This window comes from Hyaena hyaena, unplaced genomic scaffold (genome assembly GCF_003009895.1).
Source record: "Hyaena hyaena isolate Hyena2069 unplaced genomic scaffold, ASM300989v1 scaffold_261, whole genome shotgun sequence".
Taxonomy (NCBI): Eukaryota; Metazoa; Chordata; class Mammalia; order Carnivora; family Hyaenidae; genus Hyaena; species Hyaena hyaena.
The window spans coordinates 2,040,289-2,061,947 of record NW_024080893.1 but is presented as its reverse complement, the minus strand read 5'-3'; the positions used below and the strand labels follow the sequence as shown (position 1 = coordinate 2,061,947).

The window sequence follows — 21,659 nt, the reverse complement described above, 5'->3', positions numbered from 1 at the left end:
AAACTACTGGATGTCCCCTTCTGTGCCTCCATGCTAATGACATGCTGTTTTACTTGCCTGAAAGGCTGCTCTATCACTCAGCCTTTGTCAGGCTGCGAATTTCCCCAACCCATCAAGAGTTAGTGTAAATCTGACCTCTTCTGTGCAGCCCTGCCTGAGCCACTCATTTTGATGCTTCCACTCTACTCTGAATTATACCTCCAACTCGTTACTGTGCTGAAGTAATCTATTTTCAGTTTTGTTTCTCCAGTAGATTGTAAGCTTCAAGAGAGGAGAGACTGGGTATATTATTCATTCCAAAAGAATTAAAATAGTTAATACATGTAAAATACTCAGAGCAGTGCCTAGAATATAAGCATCACATAAGCATTTATAATTATTATCATTATTATTATCATAGTTATTATGATCAGTCTTGTGTTTAGGAACTCCAACATAATGTCTGGCATGCGAAAGTTGTGGCTAAGCAAATCTTCCTTCATTTGAATCATTGGAACATTTCAAACATTCTGAGTTTCAAAGATCAGGAGGTTGGTAGGTGATTTGGAAATTGTCATGGTTCCATAGTGAAAGTGAGGATAATTTCTTTTGATATCAATAATGTAAAGAAGGGAATACCTTTGAAGAAGCAAAGGATCTAACAGGTAAATAAATTTAATTATGGAGGATGGGAGGGTATTTCAGATGATATGAAACTATTAAACACAGGTCTGCTGTTGGCTTTGAGATATATACTGGCCCTCAGAAAATGGGCTTGTTTGGAGAAACAGTTAATGCTACTCAAGTAACTTTGTTTTCTTCAGGAATACCTGGAAATAGAAGGCAAATCAGCCAGACAGATGTTCCTATGCTCATCCTCCTTTGCTGTCTGTATGTGTGATGTGCACGTGTGTGCTGCCATCTGGATAAGCCTATCTGGGCACAGATAGGATGGGTCATTAAGCTATCTTTCCATGTGGAGCATGAGTAGCATCTGAACCATTATGTCACAGGTAGGTAACCTTTCATTCACAGAGGCATTACATGATCCCTAGGCTTGTGCCAGACCAGTCATTTCTACTGTTCAAATACTACATGCATTTTGCGATCTCACAAACTTTGTTCATGATTTTATTCAGTCTTTTATCACTGGCCCCATTCTTCTCTGTTACACAAATCTTATCCAAGCTCATTTCCTTCAGAGAGGCTTCTCTGGCCACTCTGACTCATAGACATCTCCTCCTTCTTAGGACTTATAGAAATTCATAGATTCTAACATTTATTTCTCCCATAGTTATGTTCTATGCTGTGAAAACACTTACACTGTTGTCCTTTATTGCTATTTGAATGTGTACAGATATTTGGCTCCCTTAGTAGACCATAGGATCTTTAACAGGAGCCTGTATTATACCTCTCTGTAGTCTCTGCCACAATTGGCACAGTTTGATGAGTATAGTAGGTACACAATAGGTATTTCTTTAGGAATGAATGGATAAATCTCCCAGGAAATCCATTCAAAAAGATTTTCCTGGGAGCCCCCTTATAAATGCTTACCTACTTTCTACTTTAGATTGTCAATACATGTTAAAGGATAAAATATTAATGTTTAAAACACATGGATTTAGGGGTTCCTGGGTAGCTCAGTCAGTTAAGCATCCAACTTTGTCTCAGGTCATGATCTCATGGCTCATGGGTTCAAGCCCAATGATGGGGGCGGGGTCTGTGCTGACAGCTCAAAGCCTGGAGCCTGCTTCTGATTCTGTGACTCTCTCTCTCTCTCTGCCCCTCCCCCAATCATGCTCGCTCTCTCTCTCTCAAAAATAAATATTAAAAAACATGGATTTATATTTTTAAAATGCTAAAGTCTTCATAGTCTCTGTTTGTTAATATACTTCATAATATTTGTTAATATACTTTATAGTCTGGTTGCAAGTTTAGGGTAGGTATACTTGAGGACAAAGCTACTAAACTCTTGAATATTTAAATATACTCCTAAAATTATCACAATTTGATCAACCATAATTAAGGGGACATTTTATTGCTGTGAGCAGGTGGGTGTCCTTGAGTAGTTTCTTAGGGAAAGTATTAAATGCAATCTAGTTCTTTGGAAGTCCCATAGTACTCTGCCAATGGCATGCACTACTGTGCTCACTAAACCAGAAAGGTTCAGTTCTTTGAGTGTATGTAGAGTCGATTAATCAAGGTCTATGCTGAGTAAGAGTGAATTAAGGTGATATAGCTTTTCAACACCCTTTAGAATTACTTAACATAAGGTCATGAGATAGGTGAGTTACAAGCATTTTGGTGTTCCTAGCATAATTCATGTAAACGTTTTCCTTATATGCGGTGTATTATGAAAGCAAGAGGAATGAAGCCTTATGGCAATTTCTGTGTATCGTTGTGCTGTCAGTAATTCCAAAGTGGCTTAACAGCTAAATGGAACAAGACTCTTGTAACCATCATGATTCATTGCTTACTGAAAGCACAGAGCTAGCCTTAATCTGATTTTCATCACAACCTTATGAACCAGGTAGTACTATCTTCTATTTGGACTTGGGAAACTGATGCTCATGGAGTTTAAGTGGCCAGCCCATGATCTCACACCAAGTGGAAAAAAAGCCAGACTTTGAAAGTCATCCTGTGCCTTAAAGCATAGTCTTTTTTCTAATTCCTACTGAGCATAATGATGAAAAATCACAAATAAACCCTTGACATGGCCCTAGAGTTCTACTCCATTTTCCTAGTAAATTTTCTTGCCTGCTTTCTGCAGTGACTCTTTATATCTCCTCTATCTTCAAATCATCCACATCCGTGTCTCATAATTCGCTAGAGGAAATATATCTCCATATTCTCATCACTCTCTATAAAAATCATTATGGTTCCTATCCTCTGTCTTCCTTTCTTTACAATAGGAACATCCCCATCAAAGACAATTCCTCCACTTATTTCTGGATTCCAACACCTCTCACCTTCATTCATTCATCCAATCCTGTTTTCTTGTCCCAATATCGATATCTCCCTTTCTTTTCCTTTTAAATTTTTTGTTTATTTATTTTTTAAGAGAGAGAGAAAGAGAGCGAGAGTGAGAGCGAGAGAGAGAGAGAGCAAGCTAGAGAGGGGCGGAGAGAGAGAGGGAGAAAGAAATCCCAGGAGGCTCTGCACTGTCTGTGCAGACAATGCAGAGCTTGAACTCATGAACCATGAGATCATGACCTGAACAGAAACCAAGAGTCAGATGCTCAACAACCTGAGCCACCCAGGAGCTCCTCAATATCTCCCTTTCTATCTGATTATTCCTTTTAGTTGCAAAGCATGACCTCTTTCTCCCATGTTTAAAAACATCTGGTGCCTGGGTGGCTCAGTCGGTTACGAGTCTGACTTTGGCTCAGGTCGTGATCTCACGGTTCGTGGGTTTGAGCTCCGTGTCAGGCTCTGTGCTGACAGCTAGCTCAGAGCCTGGAGCCTGTTTAGGATTCTTTGTCTCCCTCTCTCTCTGACCCTCCCCTGCTCATGTTGTCTCTCTCTCTCTCTCAGAAATAAAATAAAATAATAAATAAATTAAATAAATAAATAAAATAAATAAAAACATCTTCCTTTGTCCTCCAAATCACTCTTAATTACTTGCTAATTTCTGTGCTTTCATTCTCAGCAAAACTTCCTTCAATAGTTGTCCACTCTACTACTTCTTACGCTCAATGCAATATGGCTTCTGTGCCCTGTATTTCACCGCATGTGCTCTTGTAAAGTTTTCTAGTGCCCTCTGGGTGGCTCTTTCTCTAGTCTCGCTTCACTTGATCCCTAATCATCATTCTGTTCAATTGATCGGTTTCTCATGGAACAAGTTTTGTGGGAAAGATCTTCCCATTTTTAGACACCTTGAGTTGGAGGTGTCAGTACAATATAGAAGCAGAGAATGTTTGCCTTTGTTGAGTATAAGTGAGGTCACCTAAGATGAATGTGTGTAGTATGAGAGAAGAGGAAAAGGGCTAAACCCCAAGGAGGGAGAGGCAGAGAGTTCGACAAAGGAGCCAAAGAAGGGGTGACTACCAGGGCAGGAGATGTCTAGGATACAGAAGCCAAGAAGGAAGCAAGTGATCAACAGAAACAAAAACCACAGAAAGATGGAGTAAATAAGGATTGGCAAGAATATATTGTACTTGGGGAATTAAGAGTTTATTAGTCATCATTTACAAATAATTTCAGGATGTTGACAGAGGATACTTGTATCACGGCTTGATTATATTGAGTTAAAGGGCAAGTCAGCAATTTAGACATTTCTTTGGAGAAGCCTGGTTGTGAAGGGAAGAAGAGAAACCAGGTAGCGTCCAGAACAGATATAGGATTGAGGGAGGGTTCTAAAAAAATTAGGTTATATCAGCTTGTTCAGAGATTACAGAGAAGAAGGCTTGACTAATGTCACACTATTAATGCTAAAACTGAAAACAGAATTTATTTATACTATCTGCCAAATTAATTGAGATAATATATGTGCAAGAATTTTAAAGACTTTGAAGTACAACAGGAATTTAATATGATATTCTCATTTCTACTACATCATAATTAATTACTAGGAAGTAAGTGATTTACATTTTTTTGGCTGTATAACATACCCTTTATTCCATTAGCCCCCAAAAGAACCTCATTGTTATTTATCCAGTAGTTCTTAAATACTTGAATTGATATTAATGATATTCTGCTTGCGTTTTTTTTTTTTTTTTTTTTAAGAGTGGGGATTTCTGGAGTAGATGTTTTTTTCTGTTTCTGGTATTTTCTATTCACTTGTTCTAAGCTAGCAGATAACTGGATGGGTTACATAATTATAGGCCTGATGAACACTAAATGCTCAGCTCCTTCTTTATAGGATTACTCCTTTCTGATAAAAGAATGTGTAATATAACTCCTGTCAAATAAACTTGAGATACTTTAGATTCTAGGCTGTTATTCTCAGATCTCCTTCAAAATTCTGGAAGGACAAACCTAATTCTTCTTGCCAGCCATCTAAACAGACATTGGCTTATAAACCCAAGATGTTCCACAATGCTTTGGATATGAATCCTAATCATCTTTGCTCAGTCTGACAGAGGTAAAAGTTTAACAATCTGAAATTTAATTCTGTGGACTCAAGGGGCAGAAATCAATGACCTGATATTCAGAGGCCTATATTAATTATTCATCATATTTTTCTCTTCTTCTAATATGCCTCCATAACTTCTAACTAGAGTCATAAGGGCTCTTATTTCTCAAAACTCTTTTAGATCATATGCTCTTAAATGAATGGATAGTTTCCAATGTCTATGATGTGCTTGGTACCCACAGACCAGATTAGGAAGTCTGGGATGAAGTCAGTGACATGCCCAGGCAACGACCTGGAAGGTATTATTTCTGTGTCTCTTTAGTTTGAGTTTTCTGGTGGGTAAAAATATGTAGCAATTCATAATGACAACTAATTAGACTTTGGAAAAGATTATGCTAAAGGGTAAAGCATGTCTTCCATGAACACTATTCTTGTTTGATGTGGTGTCTCATGTATGCATGGAATGGCTCCCACTTAGGTGGTCTCATAGTCTGAGGACAGAGTTGACCTAGAGGTGCATGATTTTTATAGCACTATGCACAGTGGGAGGTTTCCTTAGTCTGGGTTTCCTAATCTCTACATGAGGCAAGGTTTTTCTTCTCTCCCATCTTTCTTCTTGGTACTCTGAATAATCCCTCCAAGAATAAGGAATGCTTATGTTACTTTTGTTTGTTCAGAGCCCATACCTTTCTCAGATCACCTACATTATGTTGCCCCAGCAAATCTCCTTGATTTTTTTTCCCCTTTGGATTGCCCTGGGTTTGAAACTTGAGTGCTTTGGGCCAGATATTTGGTCTCTCTCTAGGTTTTGTAATTGGTAAACTGGATTAATACTACATACTTCATAACATTTGTGGGAAGGTAAATAGAATATATGTAAAAATATATATAACAAGTTCTTGATAAACACTATTTTATAAATTGGTTATATTTTCTTTTCTTCCTATAAAACATGGCTTATCTAATCACCTATTCCCATAGACTTTTCTGACAAATAGTTATCAACCATAAGGATGGTAAACAAATGAATATTTCCTATAAATGTGATTTATTTAGGGGCTAGAAGAGTTACAAAATATAATAGAAAGAGTGTAGGGCTAGAGAGGTAGGAAGTTCTCAGTCGTCACCTTTCTGCTTCTCATATTAACTAGCAGTATGACCTTGTATATGATTACCCATGTATGCAGAACTATGCGTTATCAGGAAGACTGTATTTATCATTGATGAAAGAATAACATCAGAGTCTTTGAACATTTAAAATCTCATGTAAACCTCAAATACATTGAGTTTAATTCAGTTAATCAAGTACTTATTGTGTGGCTGTTATCGACTGTGCTTGGCAGCATGAAGGATAATAAAGGATATGCATGTACACATATTTATTAAGAACTGTTATGGGATGAATTGTGTTCCTCATAAATTCATATGTTGAAGTTCTAACCCTCAGTACCTCAGAATGTGACTTTATTTGGAGATAAGATCTTTACTGAGGTAATCTTGTTAAACACTTAGGGTGGGCTCTAATTCAATATGACTGGTGCCCTTATAAGAAGAGGAAATTTGGACACAGACACACACACAGACACACACAGACACACACACACATTTGTGATCTGAAAACACAGGGAGAAGACTGCTGTCAAGTGAAGGCCTAGAACAGACCCCTCTCCTCACATCCCTCAGAGGAACCAATCTTGCCAGCATCTTGACCTTGGACCTCTGGTCTCCAGAACTGTGACAATAAATTTCTGTTGTTTACAGCACACAGTTTGTGGCACTTTGCTATGGTAGCAAACTATACAAGGACCTATTGTGTGCTAGGAAAATAATACACTGTTCTTTCTTTCAGGGGAAGGAGCTAGGTAAAAAAGCAGATGATTCAGTCTGTTTGATAAGTCTGCTCCATTCAAGGATGTGTACTGGGTGCCATGGGAAGCCAGTGAAGGTGATTGAGCAATACACAACAGAATTTCTAAAATGCTCCTGAGATGGAACCTCTAATCTGGGCTTTTGAAGTAAGAGTTACCAGGCTAAAAATGAGTGCAGGAAGGGAACTGGGCAAAGAACAGTGTGTATAAGATGTAGTGTGTGCAAAGACTTGGATGTGTGATTAGGTATGGCATGGTTGTAGAACTATAATAATTCAACATGGCTAGAGCTTAAGAGGGGTGAAAGATGAAGCTAGAGAGGTGGGCAGGATCCAGGCCAGTAGAAGGAGTCCCCACAGAGGAGGTGGGGGGGGTGCAGAGCCTTGAGGAATGGGTCTTTCTTGAACAGGCAATTTGGAGGAGATAACTATGTAAGGCAGGAGGGAAATTATGAAGAAAGTAAAGGTATATCCTTGGCAGTGAGTGTCCCAGTCTGATTAAAGCAGAGGCCCTCTTGAGAAGTTGTGGGGATGAGGTAGAAAATTAAGAAATAAGATAAAGAAATATCTCAAAGGACCAGAAGTACAACAAGCTGGGAGTGCTTCAAGGGGAGGACTGGCATCCTGTTCCATGCCTGCAATTTGACAGGGGCTCTCTAAACATTCACTGAATGAGTGATAGGATAAATGATCAAACAAATATAGTCTTAGTGAACTGATCAGGGACTTTTGGACTAAAGATGTTTGGTTTTGAAATCCAGGTGGTACTAGGTAATTTTTTTTTAACCTTGTTAAGCTCTACTTATCAATATAATAATATAATTCTCTTCATTTATAAATATGGGGACACTAATACTTACTGAAAGGGATATGGTGAGAATTACAAAGGATAATTTATATGAAATCAAACAGAACTTTAAAATTCCACCCAATTAATGTTTATCAGAAGCCACTATATGCCAGGCTCTGTAGTAGGCTTTAGGAATATGGAGATAAATAAGACCTGATCTCTGGCTCTAAAGGACCTCACGCTTTAAGGTGGGAGGCAGACATCTGAACATATAATGTAATTACAATGCAATATAATACAGATTAACACAGGGCTAAGAGCAGGGTGCTAGGGGTGCACAGAGACAGAGTGATTATGACAGCCAGATGACAGGGTAGTATAAGGAAATACTTCCTGCAGGAAGTGATGCTCAAGCTGAATCATGAACAATGCTGCACAATTAGGTGAAGAAGGAAGATAAAGGAATTCCAAAGAGTGTGAACTACAGGCTCCCTTTGCAGCTGTGCTTTTCTCGTTCCTATGCCTGTACATTTCCCTTGCTGAAAATACACTCCCATCTGATTGGTTAGAGAAAAAACACCCTCTCCAGCTCTTGTGAGTCTCCTGAAAGCTGGTTTTTGCTCTGAATATCCTCAGCTATTGACTGGGTTCTCTTTTAACCAAATAGGCCTTCAGGAACTTGCTATAGCCACTTGCCAGATTCCCTCATTCCCTTTTTCTTTCTCCTTTTCTTCATCCTTATTTGCTTTTTACCTTTCTCCTTTCATTAAACATTTACTGTGTCTACACGTATTAGCCGTGGGTTGTCCCTGCAGATATAGAGGATGAAAACATATTTCTAATTCTCAGTGAGTTAAAAATAATGAGATACATTAACCGAACAGTAAACTATGGCTCTTTGACCAAATCTGTGTTTTTGTAAATAAAGTTTTATTGGAACATAGCCACATCCATCATTTATATATTGTCTACGGCTGCTTTCATAGTAAAACAGCAGAGTTGAATAGTTGCATAGAGACCATATGGTTATCAAAGCCTAAAAATATTTACTATCTGGCCTTTGAAAAAACAAGTTTGCTGACTCTTGTTCTATTATTTTTAAGTGTGGGTAGGTGGATATGTAAATAGATATTATGTCACAGTAAAATAACTTGTAAGAAAGGGAACTACAGAAGAAGGGTTCTTGATCCATGCTTGGAGGGTCATGGAAGAAGTGACAGCTGAAAGAAGTGACAACCAGGCTAAGAACTAAAGGGTAAAAAGGAGTTAAGAGGGGAAGGAAGGTCATTCTTGGCAAAGAGTAGCATGTGCAAAGGCCAGGCAGTGAAAGATAAATACATGGTTCTCTAGAAGTGTAGAGAGAGAATGGTAACAGAAGAGGATGAAAATTAAATTGGGGACATAAAGGATCCTGAATATGAAAGCCATATTAAGGATTTTGGAAACATAATCTCCCGTAAGTAACTGAGAATCACTGAATTATTTTAAGCAGAGTAGTGCTAAAGCAAACGTGTGCTTTAGAAAGAGCACTCTGGCTGCAGTAATACTTAACATTTGTTGGGCATTTTCTATGCCAAGTCTGTGCTAAATGCTTTGCATGCATACATGTATATGGAAAGTTTATTGAGTAGCTGGACAGCGCTGGAAGCCAGGAAGAAAGAGGCAGAGTAGGGACAGTTATGGATCCATGAGAACTAATGGTCTCTCTAATAGATGGACAGGTAGAGCACCATGCACATTCAGAGACAGGAGGAGGATTAGGAGCAGGAATGATTGGAAAGGGCAGTGTAATGTCACGGAACCCTAATAAATATCATTAAGGGAGTAAACGTCAATAAAGAATGGGTGCTGAAAATAAGACATTGTAAAGCGGGCAAGAGAAATGAAGTGAGAAGAATGGGGGCTGGGATTTGGCAAGAAGCAGGTCACAGCTGACTTCAAAGAGAACAATTTTAGCAGAAGAGCTGGGAAGCAGGCAGGATTATAGGGGTTAAGGAGGTGATGGGAGTGAGAAAATGGAGGTCATTGCCTCTGAACACATGTTTGAGGGAACTGTCTCTTTAAAGAAGCAAAAAATATGATTGTGGCTGGATTTCTTAAAATTAGTTAATAATTCAGCAGTTTGAATAAGTTTTCTAATTCATGAAGTAAATTCTTCATTCCAAATATCTGGTCATTTGAAGCAATACTGGAGATGAAATTATGCAAATATGCTACATGACTAAATTAAAGGCCAATTCATGTGAGCAAGAGTTAGTAATGGGAGTCATAGTACTGCATTATTAGAAAATGGGGCAGCTTATTTTAATGCTTAAAATGTAACTGCAATAACACCCAGGTGGGAGAAAAGGCCTCCTCACTATCACCAGATGAGAATTTCAGCTAATGTTTTTTCTGAAAGCCATTCTTCTAAGATGGTCAGCCCTGAACATGCCCTCATTTCTGACTTTCCACTGCACAAGCAATCAGTGTCCTTCCAAGGCTAATGAGATCTACAGGAACAATTAACAGCTCTGCCAGCACCAATATTGTACCCTGTAACTTTAAAGAGCTCAAAATATTAAATAACAAGTCCAAAGAACATTTCTCCTAGATCTCTCATTAGGCTGATTTTACAGATGAGTAAACCGAATCATAGAGAAGCAAGACAGTGGAAATGAGAAGTCTTACTTGAGTTCTCTCTCACACCACTGCGAGGCTGTTGCCTATTACATTTGTGATTAAGCTGTTGTCCAGATAAAGAATGACTCCCTCCTGGCTTTGACTTTTGGATGCCAACAGATTTTAAATGCCTGTAGTTGAAAAAATATATATGTATTTTTTATTTTGCAGAAGTGGATGTATAAATACTGGAAGTGTAAATACTGGACTAACTGAGTTTGTAAAATTATAGCTGCACATTCACTATAAAGCCACCCACTTCAGAGCCTAGACTGTTTCAGAAACAGGATGGTGTGGGGAGTGTGACAGGTATTTTTCTCTTGGACTTTGAAATCTCAGTAACTTTATAAAACTTTCTTAAGCAATATTTGAAACAAGAAATCATCATGGGGGTTATTAGTCTTACCCATTAAGGACAATTTGTTTTTCTGCTTCACAAGTTTAACTTCTTTCTTGGATCATAATATGCTTCTAAGACACTTAAAAGGTCATTTTGTCAGGTCAACTACAAATGATGCTCTTACTACAGAAAAGTTATGTAAAAGAGGAAAAGAGAAGTAAGTGCATTAGCATGTAAAATGTACCACAAAGGGGAAAAGGAAATTTCAACTAAATACTTATAAGATCACTCTTTTTTAAATCTTTTGTCCAAATGGATGACCTTCAAGAGTTCTGTGGCTCCACTTCAGTTTCTAATAGGCACTACTCACTCTGACCTTCAGCAAGTCCTTTATGAATGCTACTCACCCAAGTGTACAAAAATGCCAAATCACATAGGGCTTCTGGAATTATTTTTATTTTTTACTCTGTAAAGGCTACATTTTGGACATTTTAATAATGGTCAAAGCATCCTAAGCCAACCTAGATGGCAACTGCTTAGAAACACAGGAAATGATAAAAAAAAAAAATGAGCTGGTATAATTTCATTCTTCCCCCTTTTTGATTAGGGTTTACAAATATAACTATCAACTAGTTATCCTGGTGAGGCTATGAATCAGTCCTCCTCCAATAATATAAATTCTTAATTCAGTTTTTGGACCATAAATCTACCCTAGCACTGTCAGTGTTTTGTTGTTATCAGTGTCTTTATCTTTCTTTACCCCCTGCTCTGAGAGACTTTATCTCTTCAGTTACCTACTGTAATTTGTTGCTGGAAAAGCAATTGTTGGTAAGTAATATGCTGATGGATGGTGATTATATGAAAGAATGAGGGCAAGATCCCTGTGATAGAATGTATGTGTGTATGTGAGCACATGAAGGAATGTGTGTCTAACATGCATGCAAATGATACGATAGGTCTGAGAGCAATATTGTAAGCTACTAGAGGTCAAGGATCATGTATTGTTCATGGTTACATTCCCAGTAATTTACACTGTTCCTAGCACATACAAAATGTTTAAGAGTTTGTTGCATGAATGAATGAAGGGTACTAAAGCTTCATGTTCCACTGGCAAAGCAAGGCTTCCAGTTTAAACAAGAGGCTGGTGATCCATCTACAACAGTCTGCTGTGTATCCAGTTGTTATGGGGTGATATCTATGTACACAGCATTATGCTAGGACTTGTGATAAAGGCAAGGGAACTGAACACACAGAACATGGACTTGGAGAGTTTCTAGTCTTGGGGGATAGACAAGATATATACAAGGGAAAATTTATAATTCTATAGAGTGAATAATGGCCTGCCAAATGTAATTTTTCATACTAAATACAACCACTACATGAGTTCAGAGAAATGAGAGCCTCCAAAGGACTAGCGTCATTAAGAAAAGCTACATAAACAAGGCAGGGATTGAGTTGGACCTCTGAGGAAAAAAGAAAGAGGGAAAGGAAAGGAAATAGCTGTCGAGGATGGGGGGAGGAGAGTACAAATGAGCAGTCATCAAGATAAGAATAGATAGTTTGAGACTTAAAATTTAGTAAGCAGTCATCAGACTTGGAAAAAGGAGAGGAAGATAGAAACATGCACAATAAGTAAATAAGCATGTACATTTTGTATATTAAACACTTCATATCTAAACTCCTTGGTTTAAAAAGAAAAGTAATATTGAAACACAGATATATTTTAGGGCCACGGCAGCATTCCCAGAGGCTAGTGAGCAGCATATGACTTACTAGGAGGGAGCGGACGATGTATGACTTCAGAGGGGATGAGCAGGTAAGTGGGGCTTGGATAAGTCTTCAGACAAACAATTCTGTGTTAAAGGAGCTTTTGATTGCAACATAGATCTGACTCTACCAAAGTCTTAGGTCACCAGATGTAGTTTTGTAGCTATTCTGTAATTGGATCAATTTCCATTTATTTTATATATTTAAGGATATAAGAAAGTCAAAACTCTGTGCACATATGTCAGCAAACCAGGACCAGGCACATAAAGAAAAAGTTTGGTATTTTGATTTTCAGATACTGAAAAAAAAATTCATGCATTAATAAAATCACGGGTAAGTATTAAGGGTCCAAAGGAGAAGCAATAATTGATAGAGGTACAAAAATTAATGGGAGTCCTGCTTTTCTCACTATGTCTAAGAATTGATATAAGAAATCCTTATTACAGCTAATCATAGCCACATGGATAAATCACCCATATATTGTATTTATGTGGGAGAGTATGTAGAACAGAGTTGGTAAAAAAAAATTTAAGCTTTCAATAAATACTTTGAAAGTCACATTCAATAATGGAATATTGATTAAATGAAAAAATTAACTCTTGAGAATGTTTCCTAAATAAAGCATATTTATGCAGGGATGTGCAATGAAGTTTCAAGCAACATTAATTATATCCTTTTGATGTCTCTACTGTCTTGTTCTAAAAAGCTAATAAGACCTGCACTACATCACAGTTAATGGGAGTGTGGTGCTTGTTGCTTAGGCAACAGGATGAATAAATGCAGGTCAGAATGTGCTTCAAGAAAAATAAAAGCTAGAATATGATACTGAGTGGAGACTAAACAGGTCTAACAGATTTTTCACCCCATTACTGAAATATGTTTCTTAAAGTGGGCTGATCATATTAGTGTACTTAACTAAATTCATAATTAAATAAGTTTGATTATGAAAATCAATCAATAAATTTTATAAGTGTAGAAACTGATTTTTTATGACACTAGTAGCAAATAAATACTGAATAGCAGCATATAAAACAACAATTGATGACACCATTTTGTGATTTGCTCAATTTTCATCATTAACTCCTCTAAATGAGCAAAGTTTTTTTTTAATTAATTCTGTCTCAGGAAGAAAGTATTTGATTGACTCATCTAAATTATATATATATATATATAATATATTATAAATTTTCTGGAAAATTATATATAAAACTTAGAATTAAAAAAAAAAAGACAATAATCTATCAAGAACCTCAGACCCTGGTTTTGTCACGTATACCCAGGATTTTTGCCTCCCAGATACATTTTGGAGTGCTTATACATAATTCATTCCTGAACGTTGTTTTAAGACCTCTAAATGCTTATTCGAAACTTGTTTAAATAACCTTTCACTTTCAGGCTTTCAAAAAGGGCTTATATTTGCTGAAATGTGTTTAATATTCAGAGGAAAATTGTGCTGAATTAAAATATTTGGAAGTAGCCAGAGTCCAAAGACCAACCTAACTTCTCATGGGATCAGAATAAATTTGGACAAGGGTATGAGGAACGGGAATGAGAAAGTCTTTCACAGGTAGAGTCAGAGAGAAAGAATAAAGACATCAAAATGTGCAGTAAATATAAATAACCATGAAAAGGTCTCCATCCTATTTGATAGTTTCCCAAATGTTCTCTGTTTAGTGTCCTAAGTCTGTCCTAAATCTTCTCAGTGTCCTAAGACTATCATAGCAACTGAAGAAATTTCACTTTTTTCCCATTTCAATAACCACAATATCTTGTCTACCTAATCAGTGACAGTTCTCTTTAACATGAGAAAAACAATAGTAGCTGCATATCCTATTATAAAAAACAGATTTATAAAGAATTCTATGTATAAAATTATTTCAAGTTCGTATGTCTTTTTACATTTATATAGGTTGTTATGAAAGCTCACGGGGGATACACTTTTTCAGAAAAGAGGCAGAAGTTTAACAATTTGACTAATTTTTAAATCTACAACAGCCAAGTCAGGCTAGGAGAAAAATCATCTCAAATGGAAATTAAAAAAAAACATAACTAGCTCTCATATTCTGTTATCAATTCTGGTATGAATAAGCTTCAGATGTCAGCCCCAGCATTTTATTTAGAAATAGCTATTAATTATTTTTACAAGCCATTTGTGTGCTGCATGGTTATTTTATGTCACTCTCTCTAAATTTAGGGATCAGTAATACGTGTGATGGGAACTTAAAAGCAAGGAAAGGTAATAAGAACTGTGACGTAGCTTAACAAGGGAAACTGATGAGCACTGGGGGAGGTATATGAATGATTAGAAAGCTGTATTTTGGGTCTGCACATCTCCCCACCCTCCTTCCTCACCTATATTCATCATAGTGAGAAGTTTGCACATACTGGGTTTAGACTGCATGCAGACTGTATTCAGAAGTACATGAATGTACTTAGTCCATCATCAGCCTCTCTTTCTAAATAGACAGGTAATTGATGGAAGTGTTTGTTTTTTACTTAAAGTAATAAATAACACTTCAGTGCTCTTCAATCAGCATATGTAAGTAAGTGAATGTTCTCCATAATTGACCATCTGAAGCAGTTTGCTAACAAACTAAAGGTCGTCCACATAATTTAAACTGCTTATCGAACAATTATCAGGAGAAAAATTAATCTTCACACCGTAAACATAACAGATTGTCAAATTAATCATTAAATGCTGATGCTCAAATGAAAGAATATGTTTTAGGAATCTAGAATTAACTGAAGAGTACTATAATCTAACTGGGTATTCTGAGATTACAAATTTATAAAAAGCACACAATGACAGGGAGAATTTAAATGTTAATCTTCTTTCACTGCCTATAAATAGTACTCTCACCGGTTCATTCATATAATACATATGTATATGGATGCCCATAGATCTCATTTTTCAGCAAGTGTCTATATGTACACAGTAAGTTCAGTCCTAAGGGCATCCGATTTTCTGATGCAGTTACATACATAAATTGACCGGTTTTGGTGCAAATCAGGCTGCCTCTGAGCCGTGTAAGAAACATAAGCAAAGACAGACAAAAGGCAGCTCCGTGGACACAGAGAGAGTCTTACCATAAACTGTACATTGTCAAATCCATTAGCCATCAGGTGGTTCTCGTACTGAGGTAGCCCAATGCTTTCCAACCATTGTCCCACTGTTTGGACGGGGCATCTGGGTCCTGTAAGAGGATGAAGAGGGAAGCGTTTAAGCAGGGAGTAGCCGTCCACTGGGTAATAGCGGTAGTCCTGGGCTGAGAGGTGGCATTGCCACATCATGCTCCTGGGAAAGTTGCTATCAAAGGAGCCCGCCAGCTTGACAGATTAATGTTCTCAGCGAGAGAGCAAAGTCAGAAGTAAAACATAGTTTGCCAGGCAGGCTGTGGAGTATGACTTGATCCTAGCTCCACATTTCTTACATATTAATCTTTACTACCGACCAGTACGTCATACAGCCCCCAAAACCAGGCAGCAGAAGAAGGCATATCAAGCTGTCAGCTTAGGCTGGTCTGCGTTCTATGTGATTGTTGGAGTACTCCACAATGAGCAATGCACGGCCAGCAGCCAGAATTCTTTTTATCAAGTACTCCTACACTCATCAGTATGCAGCTCCATGCTCCCTGCTCCCCCTCGCTCGCTCCCCTTCATTACCCAGCCCAGGCTACACCTCGCATTTTCAATAATAGCCATCAGATAAGGCAGATTTTTTTTTGTCTGCAAGCTGTAAGCCTGCTGCTGCTGCTTCCTCCTACACACCCATCCAAGCGTCAATCCTGAATGATGAGAGCAGTCAAAACAAATGCAGAAAATAGCAAGATTCAAAAGCAAACCAAAGGGCTTAAATCTGAATTGAATCTTCATACTGGTTATACGTTACAGGGCTATTTGTTGTGGAATTTTACGTTTCAAAAGACACCAGGAAATGCAAAGCGTTAACTACAGCTTATAGCGGAGCTCACTACAGGTTTCCTTTTTCCTCTCCTTTTCTTCTCTTTCCTTTCTTCTTTTCTTAATGCAACACAGATAAATGCTTCTGATCTAAAGCTTTACAGGGTTTTGAGAATAATTATTCTCTTTCTTTAACATGCTGTATCAAAATGAACCTCCCTGAGATATTTTTTTTTTCCTTTCTGAATTACTGCAAAATACAGAAACTGCATCGCAATCTTGAAGTCAAGATAATTCATTTCTCATTTGCAGGGCTTCTTCCAAACAAAAATATTATTAGGCACAAGAAATCCTTTATCCCTCTGATATTTATAGCCCAGTCTACCAGGGTTAGCATTCTAAATTAGCTAGAAAGGTAACATTACTGGTTAGAATTTTTTAATAAAGAAGAGCCCTAACCAAAAATAATTCAAGAATAACAGATGCAAATGTGTGAGTTTTACTGAATGGCAGACAGATTGAGTAATTTATTTAATAATTAAGAGAAACCAGAGATTAATAATAGAACCCACAGGACTAGATCATAGGAAAGAATATACTCTTACTTAAAATTGGGAGAAAACTTGCAGAAGGTTAGTCTAACCTCTCTCTTAAGTCAGAAATCCCTTGTCACAGTGTGCCTGAAAGATTATCATCCAATTTATGCTTGAATACTGCCTGGAACAGAGTTCTTACTACTTATCAGGAAGCCTCCACTTACTAGATATTTTATTTCCTACCTGACTCCTACTCACTGGCTCCAGCTCTGCCTTTGGGGTTACACAGACTGGGAACAGTGCCTTTTCTACATAAAATGTTTTAAAAATCAAAGATAATTCTCATCTCCCCAGAACAGTGTCTGGCACATAGTAAGTGTTCAATAAATATTTATTATATAAATTAAACATTATTTTTCTTCTTTCCTCAAACCTTATCTTTCTCTTTTTAAGAACACTGTCAGCTTCCCTGGCACACAGACATCAAACTTCAAAACATCTTATACTCCCTCTTTCACTGCTGACATGCATTCTCAAGTTCTAGTTATCCCTCACCACTGTCTCTTGCATCCATGTCCTGGATTCTATTTCCTGTTTCATGTTAATGGAACTGCCATCTACTTTGATTCTGTTATCTTAGTTTAGACCCATGTGACCTGATGTAACAATAGCATCAAGGGTGTCTTGGCGATTTAGTGGTTAAGCCTCTGACTCATGACTTTAGCTCAGGTCATGATCTCACAGTTTGTGTCAGGCTCTGTATTGACAGTGTGGAGCCTGCTTGGGATTCTCTCCCTCTCCCTTTCTTTCTCCCCTTCCCTTGCTGTCTCTTCCTCAAAGCTCAAAATAAATAAATAAACTTGAAATATAAACCTTGAAATATAAACAACTTGAAATATAAACAAAAACCTCTATGGTAGTCTTCTATCTCTGATATTTTAAAATCTATTTTATACATGGGTGTCAGACTAATCTCTCTAAGACAGTTTTAATTATTATGCCTTGTTTCAAAATCCCTCCATGGTTTTCAGTGGGCTTCAAAATAAACTTACAGCTCCTGTGATAACATTTGGGGGGGCTCCATGGTCTACTATAAATCATCTGCATTTATTTATTTTTCTCCAGTACTCCATTCAGGTGGGGTTACTGGCTGGACTCTAAAAACAGCCTGTAACATACTTGGGTTGGTTTTGTTAGGTCCCCACATTTCTTCCCCTTCACTGGCTTTGGATCAGATGACATTTCCTTTATGAAATCTTTTATAATCCCTCCTAACAGGAATAAATCTCTTATTTATCTGTTTTAAATAGAATAAATATTTAGAACAATTATTTTCTGTGTAATATTGTAGTTATTTCATATAAGACTTATTTCTCAATGTAGAACTATGTCTTGCTAACTGCTTGAAGTAAGGACTCAGTATGCATCTGCTAAACCAAATGATATAATTTCCATGTCATAATTCAAACTACATAAAATTCTAGTTTCAGATTTAAAATTTCATTAATAAATTTCTATCCTAGGTCTCTGAATTCTTTAAAAAATGTTTTTAATGTCTATTTATTTTTGAGAGAGAGAAAGCAAGCAGAGGAGGGACAGAAAGAGATGGAGACACAGAATCTGAAGCAGGCTTCAGGTTCTGAGCTGTCAGCACAGAGCCTGAGGTGGGGCTTGAACTCATGCACAGCAAGTGAGATTATGACCCGAGCTGCAGTCAGATGCTCAACTGACTGAGCCACCCCGGTGTTCCCTAAATTCTTTATTTAAAAAATAATAGGATTTTACTCTTAAACATTTTTTTTCATTTTATATATTTTAGAGAGAGAGAGAATCTTAAGCAGGTTCCACATTCAGCGTAGAGCCCAATGTAGGGCTCAATCCCATGACCCTGATATGACCTGAGCCGTAATTAAGAGTTGAATATTTAACCAACTGAGCCACCAAGGCACCCCAAGATGATACGTTTTTACATAGAAATTTTAGGTCTGGATTTTTAACATCCTCATTCTCTTTTTCACTTGATTATAATTTATTCCTGATTGGTTCTAGATCTTTTAAGGTCAAAAATTTGTAGCAGTTTAGGAATCAGTTTTAAGAGATTCTCGTCGCTCAACATTACCTGTATGAGAAGCTGAAAATAAGACACTATTTATCTTTGGCCAGCTCTAAAACTGGTATGAGGTGGAATAAAAGGTAAATAACAATTACAACCTTTCCTAGAGTCACATGCACATGGTTTCTCCTGATCATTTTGAACTATGAGCAGGTAGAAAAACTACACAAAGATTGTATGAAATAATAATGTTTTGGCTTAGTAAGGCATATACTTATTGGCCAGTTCCTCAAATCCTATCTTATTTCTTAAGATGCATAACAGGGACCAAGAACCTAGAAGAGTGCCACACACACACACAGCCTAGGAATTAAATCAGCTCTATTAAATAAATGAATCAATGACACTGGAAATGGCTTTCAGAAGATTTTCATTCCTGTTTGTTTGTTTTTTTAAAGTTTTTAATGTTTTCATTTATTTCTGAGATGGAGAGAAACAGCGTGAGCAGGGGAGGGTCAGAGAGAGGGAGATACAGAATCTGAAACAGGCTCCAGACTCTGAGCTAGCTGTCAGCACAGAGCCCGACGTGGGGCTCAAATCCACGAACTGTGAGATCATGACCTGAGCCAAAGTCAGATGCTCAACCAACTGAGCCACCCAGGTGCCTCTGGATTTTCATTTCTTAACAGAGAGAGAGAGAGAGAGAGAGGGAGAGAGAGAGAGATGTGAGAGTTATTTCAAGGTCCAGACTTCTGTACCAAAACATAGCTTGCATACAGGCTAATATTTTTGATGAATATAGATGCACTAATCCTCAACAAAATATCAGCAAAGTGAATTCAGCAATATATTAAAAGGATCATTTACCATGATCAAGTGGGATTTATTCTGGGGACACAAGGATGGTTCGATACCCATAAATCAATCAACATGATATACTCCATTAATGAAATTAATAATAAAAATCATATGATCATCTCAATAGATGCAGAAAAACCATTTGACAAAATACAGTGTCTGTTCTTCATAAAAACTCTCAATGAAGTGGGGTTAGAGGAAACATACTTCATCATAATAAAGTCCATATATGACAAACTCGCAGCTAATATCATACTCAATTGTGAAAAGCTGAGAGCTTTTCCCCTAAGATCAGCATATCTCCTTTGCCACTTTTATTTAACACAATACTGGAAGTCATAGCTGCAGCAATCAGAGAGAAAAGAAACAAAAGGCATGCAAATTGGTTAAGGGAGAAGTAAAACTGTCATTATCTGCAGATAACATGATACTATACACAGAAAAACCTTATCAATTCCACCAAAAAACTGTTAGTAGTAATAAATGAATTCAGTAAAGTTGCAGGATAAAAAAATTAATACCCAGAAATTGGTAGCATTTCTATACAATAACAAAGTAACAGAAAGAGAAATTAAGATAGCAATTCCATTTACAATTGCACCACAAAGAATAAAATATCTAGAAATAAACTTAACCAAGGAAGTAAAAGATCTATACTTTAAAAACTATAAAGCATAGATGAAAGAAATTGAGGATGACACAAACAAATGTAAAGATATTCCATGTTCATGGATTGGAAGAATTAATATTGTTAAAAGGTCCATACTACCCAAAGCAATCTATAGATTCAATGTAATCCCTATCAAAATACCAAAAACATTTTCACAGAGCTAGAAAAAATAATGCAAAAATATGTATAGAGCCACAAAACACGTAAAGAGCCAAAGCAGTCTTGAGAAAGAAGAACAAAGCTTTTCAGGATTGTGTCACAATCCTAGATTTCAAGATATACTACAAAGCCATAATAATCAAAACAGTACTGGCACAAAAATAGACACATATCATGGAACAGAATAGAAAGCTCAGAAATAAACTCACAATTACATTGTCAGTTAATCCACAACAAAGAAGGCAACAAACATGACAATGGGGAAAAGAAAGTCTCTTCAACAAATCGGTGCTGGGAAAAGTGGACACTACATGTAAAAGAATGAAGCTACATCAATTCCTTGTACCATACACAAAAATAAACTCAAACTAAAAACCTAAGTGTGAAACATCAAACCATAAAACTCCTAGATGAAAACATAGTAGTCTCTTTGGCATTCACCTTAGTAATATTTTGTCTCTTTAACCTTATGTCTCTTTAGGAAAATGAAACCAAAACAAAAATAAACTATTGGGACTTTGCCAAAATAAAAAGATTTTGCACAGTAAGGGAAACCATACACAAAACAAAAAACCCAGACAATAAGAGAAGATATTTGCAAATGATATACCAATAAGGGGTTAATATACAAAATATATAAAGAACTTAACCAACTCAACACTAAAAAAAAAACCAATCTGTTTAAAAAATATGCATAGGATCTGACTAGATATTCTTCCAAAGAAGACATACAGATGGCCACAGGCACATAAAAAGATGCTTCACATCACTAATCATCAGGAAAATACAAATCAAAACAACGAGATATCACCTCACATGTGTCAGAATGGCTAGGGTCAAAAAGACAAGAAATAACAAGTGTTGGTAAGGATGTGGAGGAAAAAGAACATTCATACACTGTTGGTGGGAATGTAAGTTGGTATAGACACTGAAAAACAGTATTGAGGTTCCTCAAAAAATTAAAAATAGAATTACCATATGATCCAGTAATTCCTCTATTGGGTA

At 37.0% G+C, this 21,659-nt stretch overlaps 1 protein-coding gene across 1 annotated transcript in view; it reads right to left on the bottom strand.

Annotated features, from left to right (window-relative positions):
• The window catches only part of LOC120240752 (ankyrin repeat and sterile alpha motif domain-containing protein 1B-like), a 928,108-nt gene that overhangs the window by 209,306 nt on the left and 697,143 nt on the right, over positions 1 to 21,659 (bottom strand). Inside the window, exon 15 of the mRNA XM_039245581.1 lies at positions 15,566 to 15,672. Coding sequence (XP_039101512.1) covers positions 15,566 to 15,672 — 107 coding nt within the window. The remainder of the gene's footprint in view (positions 1 to 15,565; positions 15,673 to 21,659) is intronic.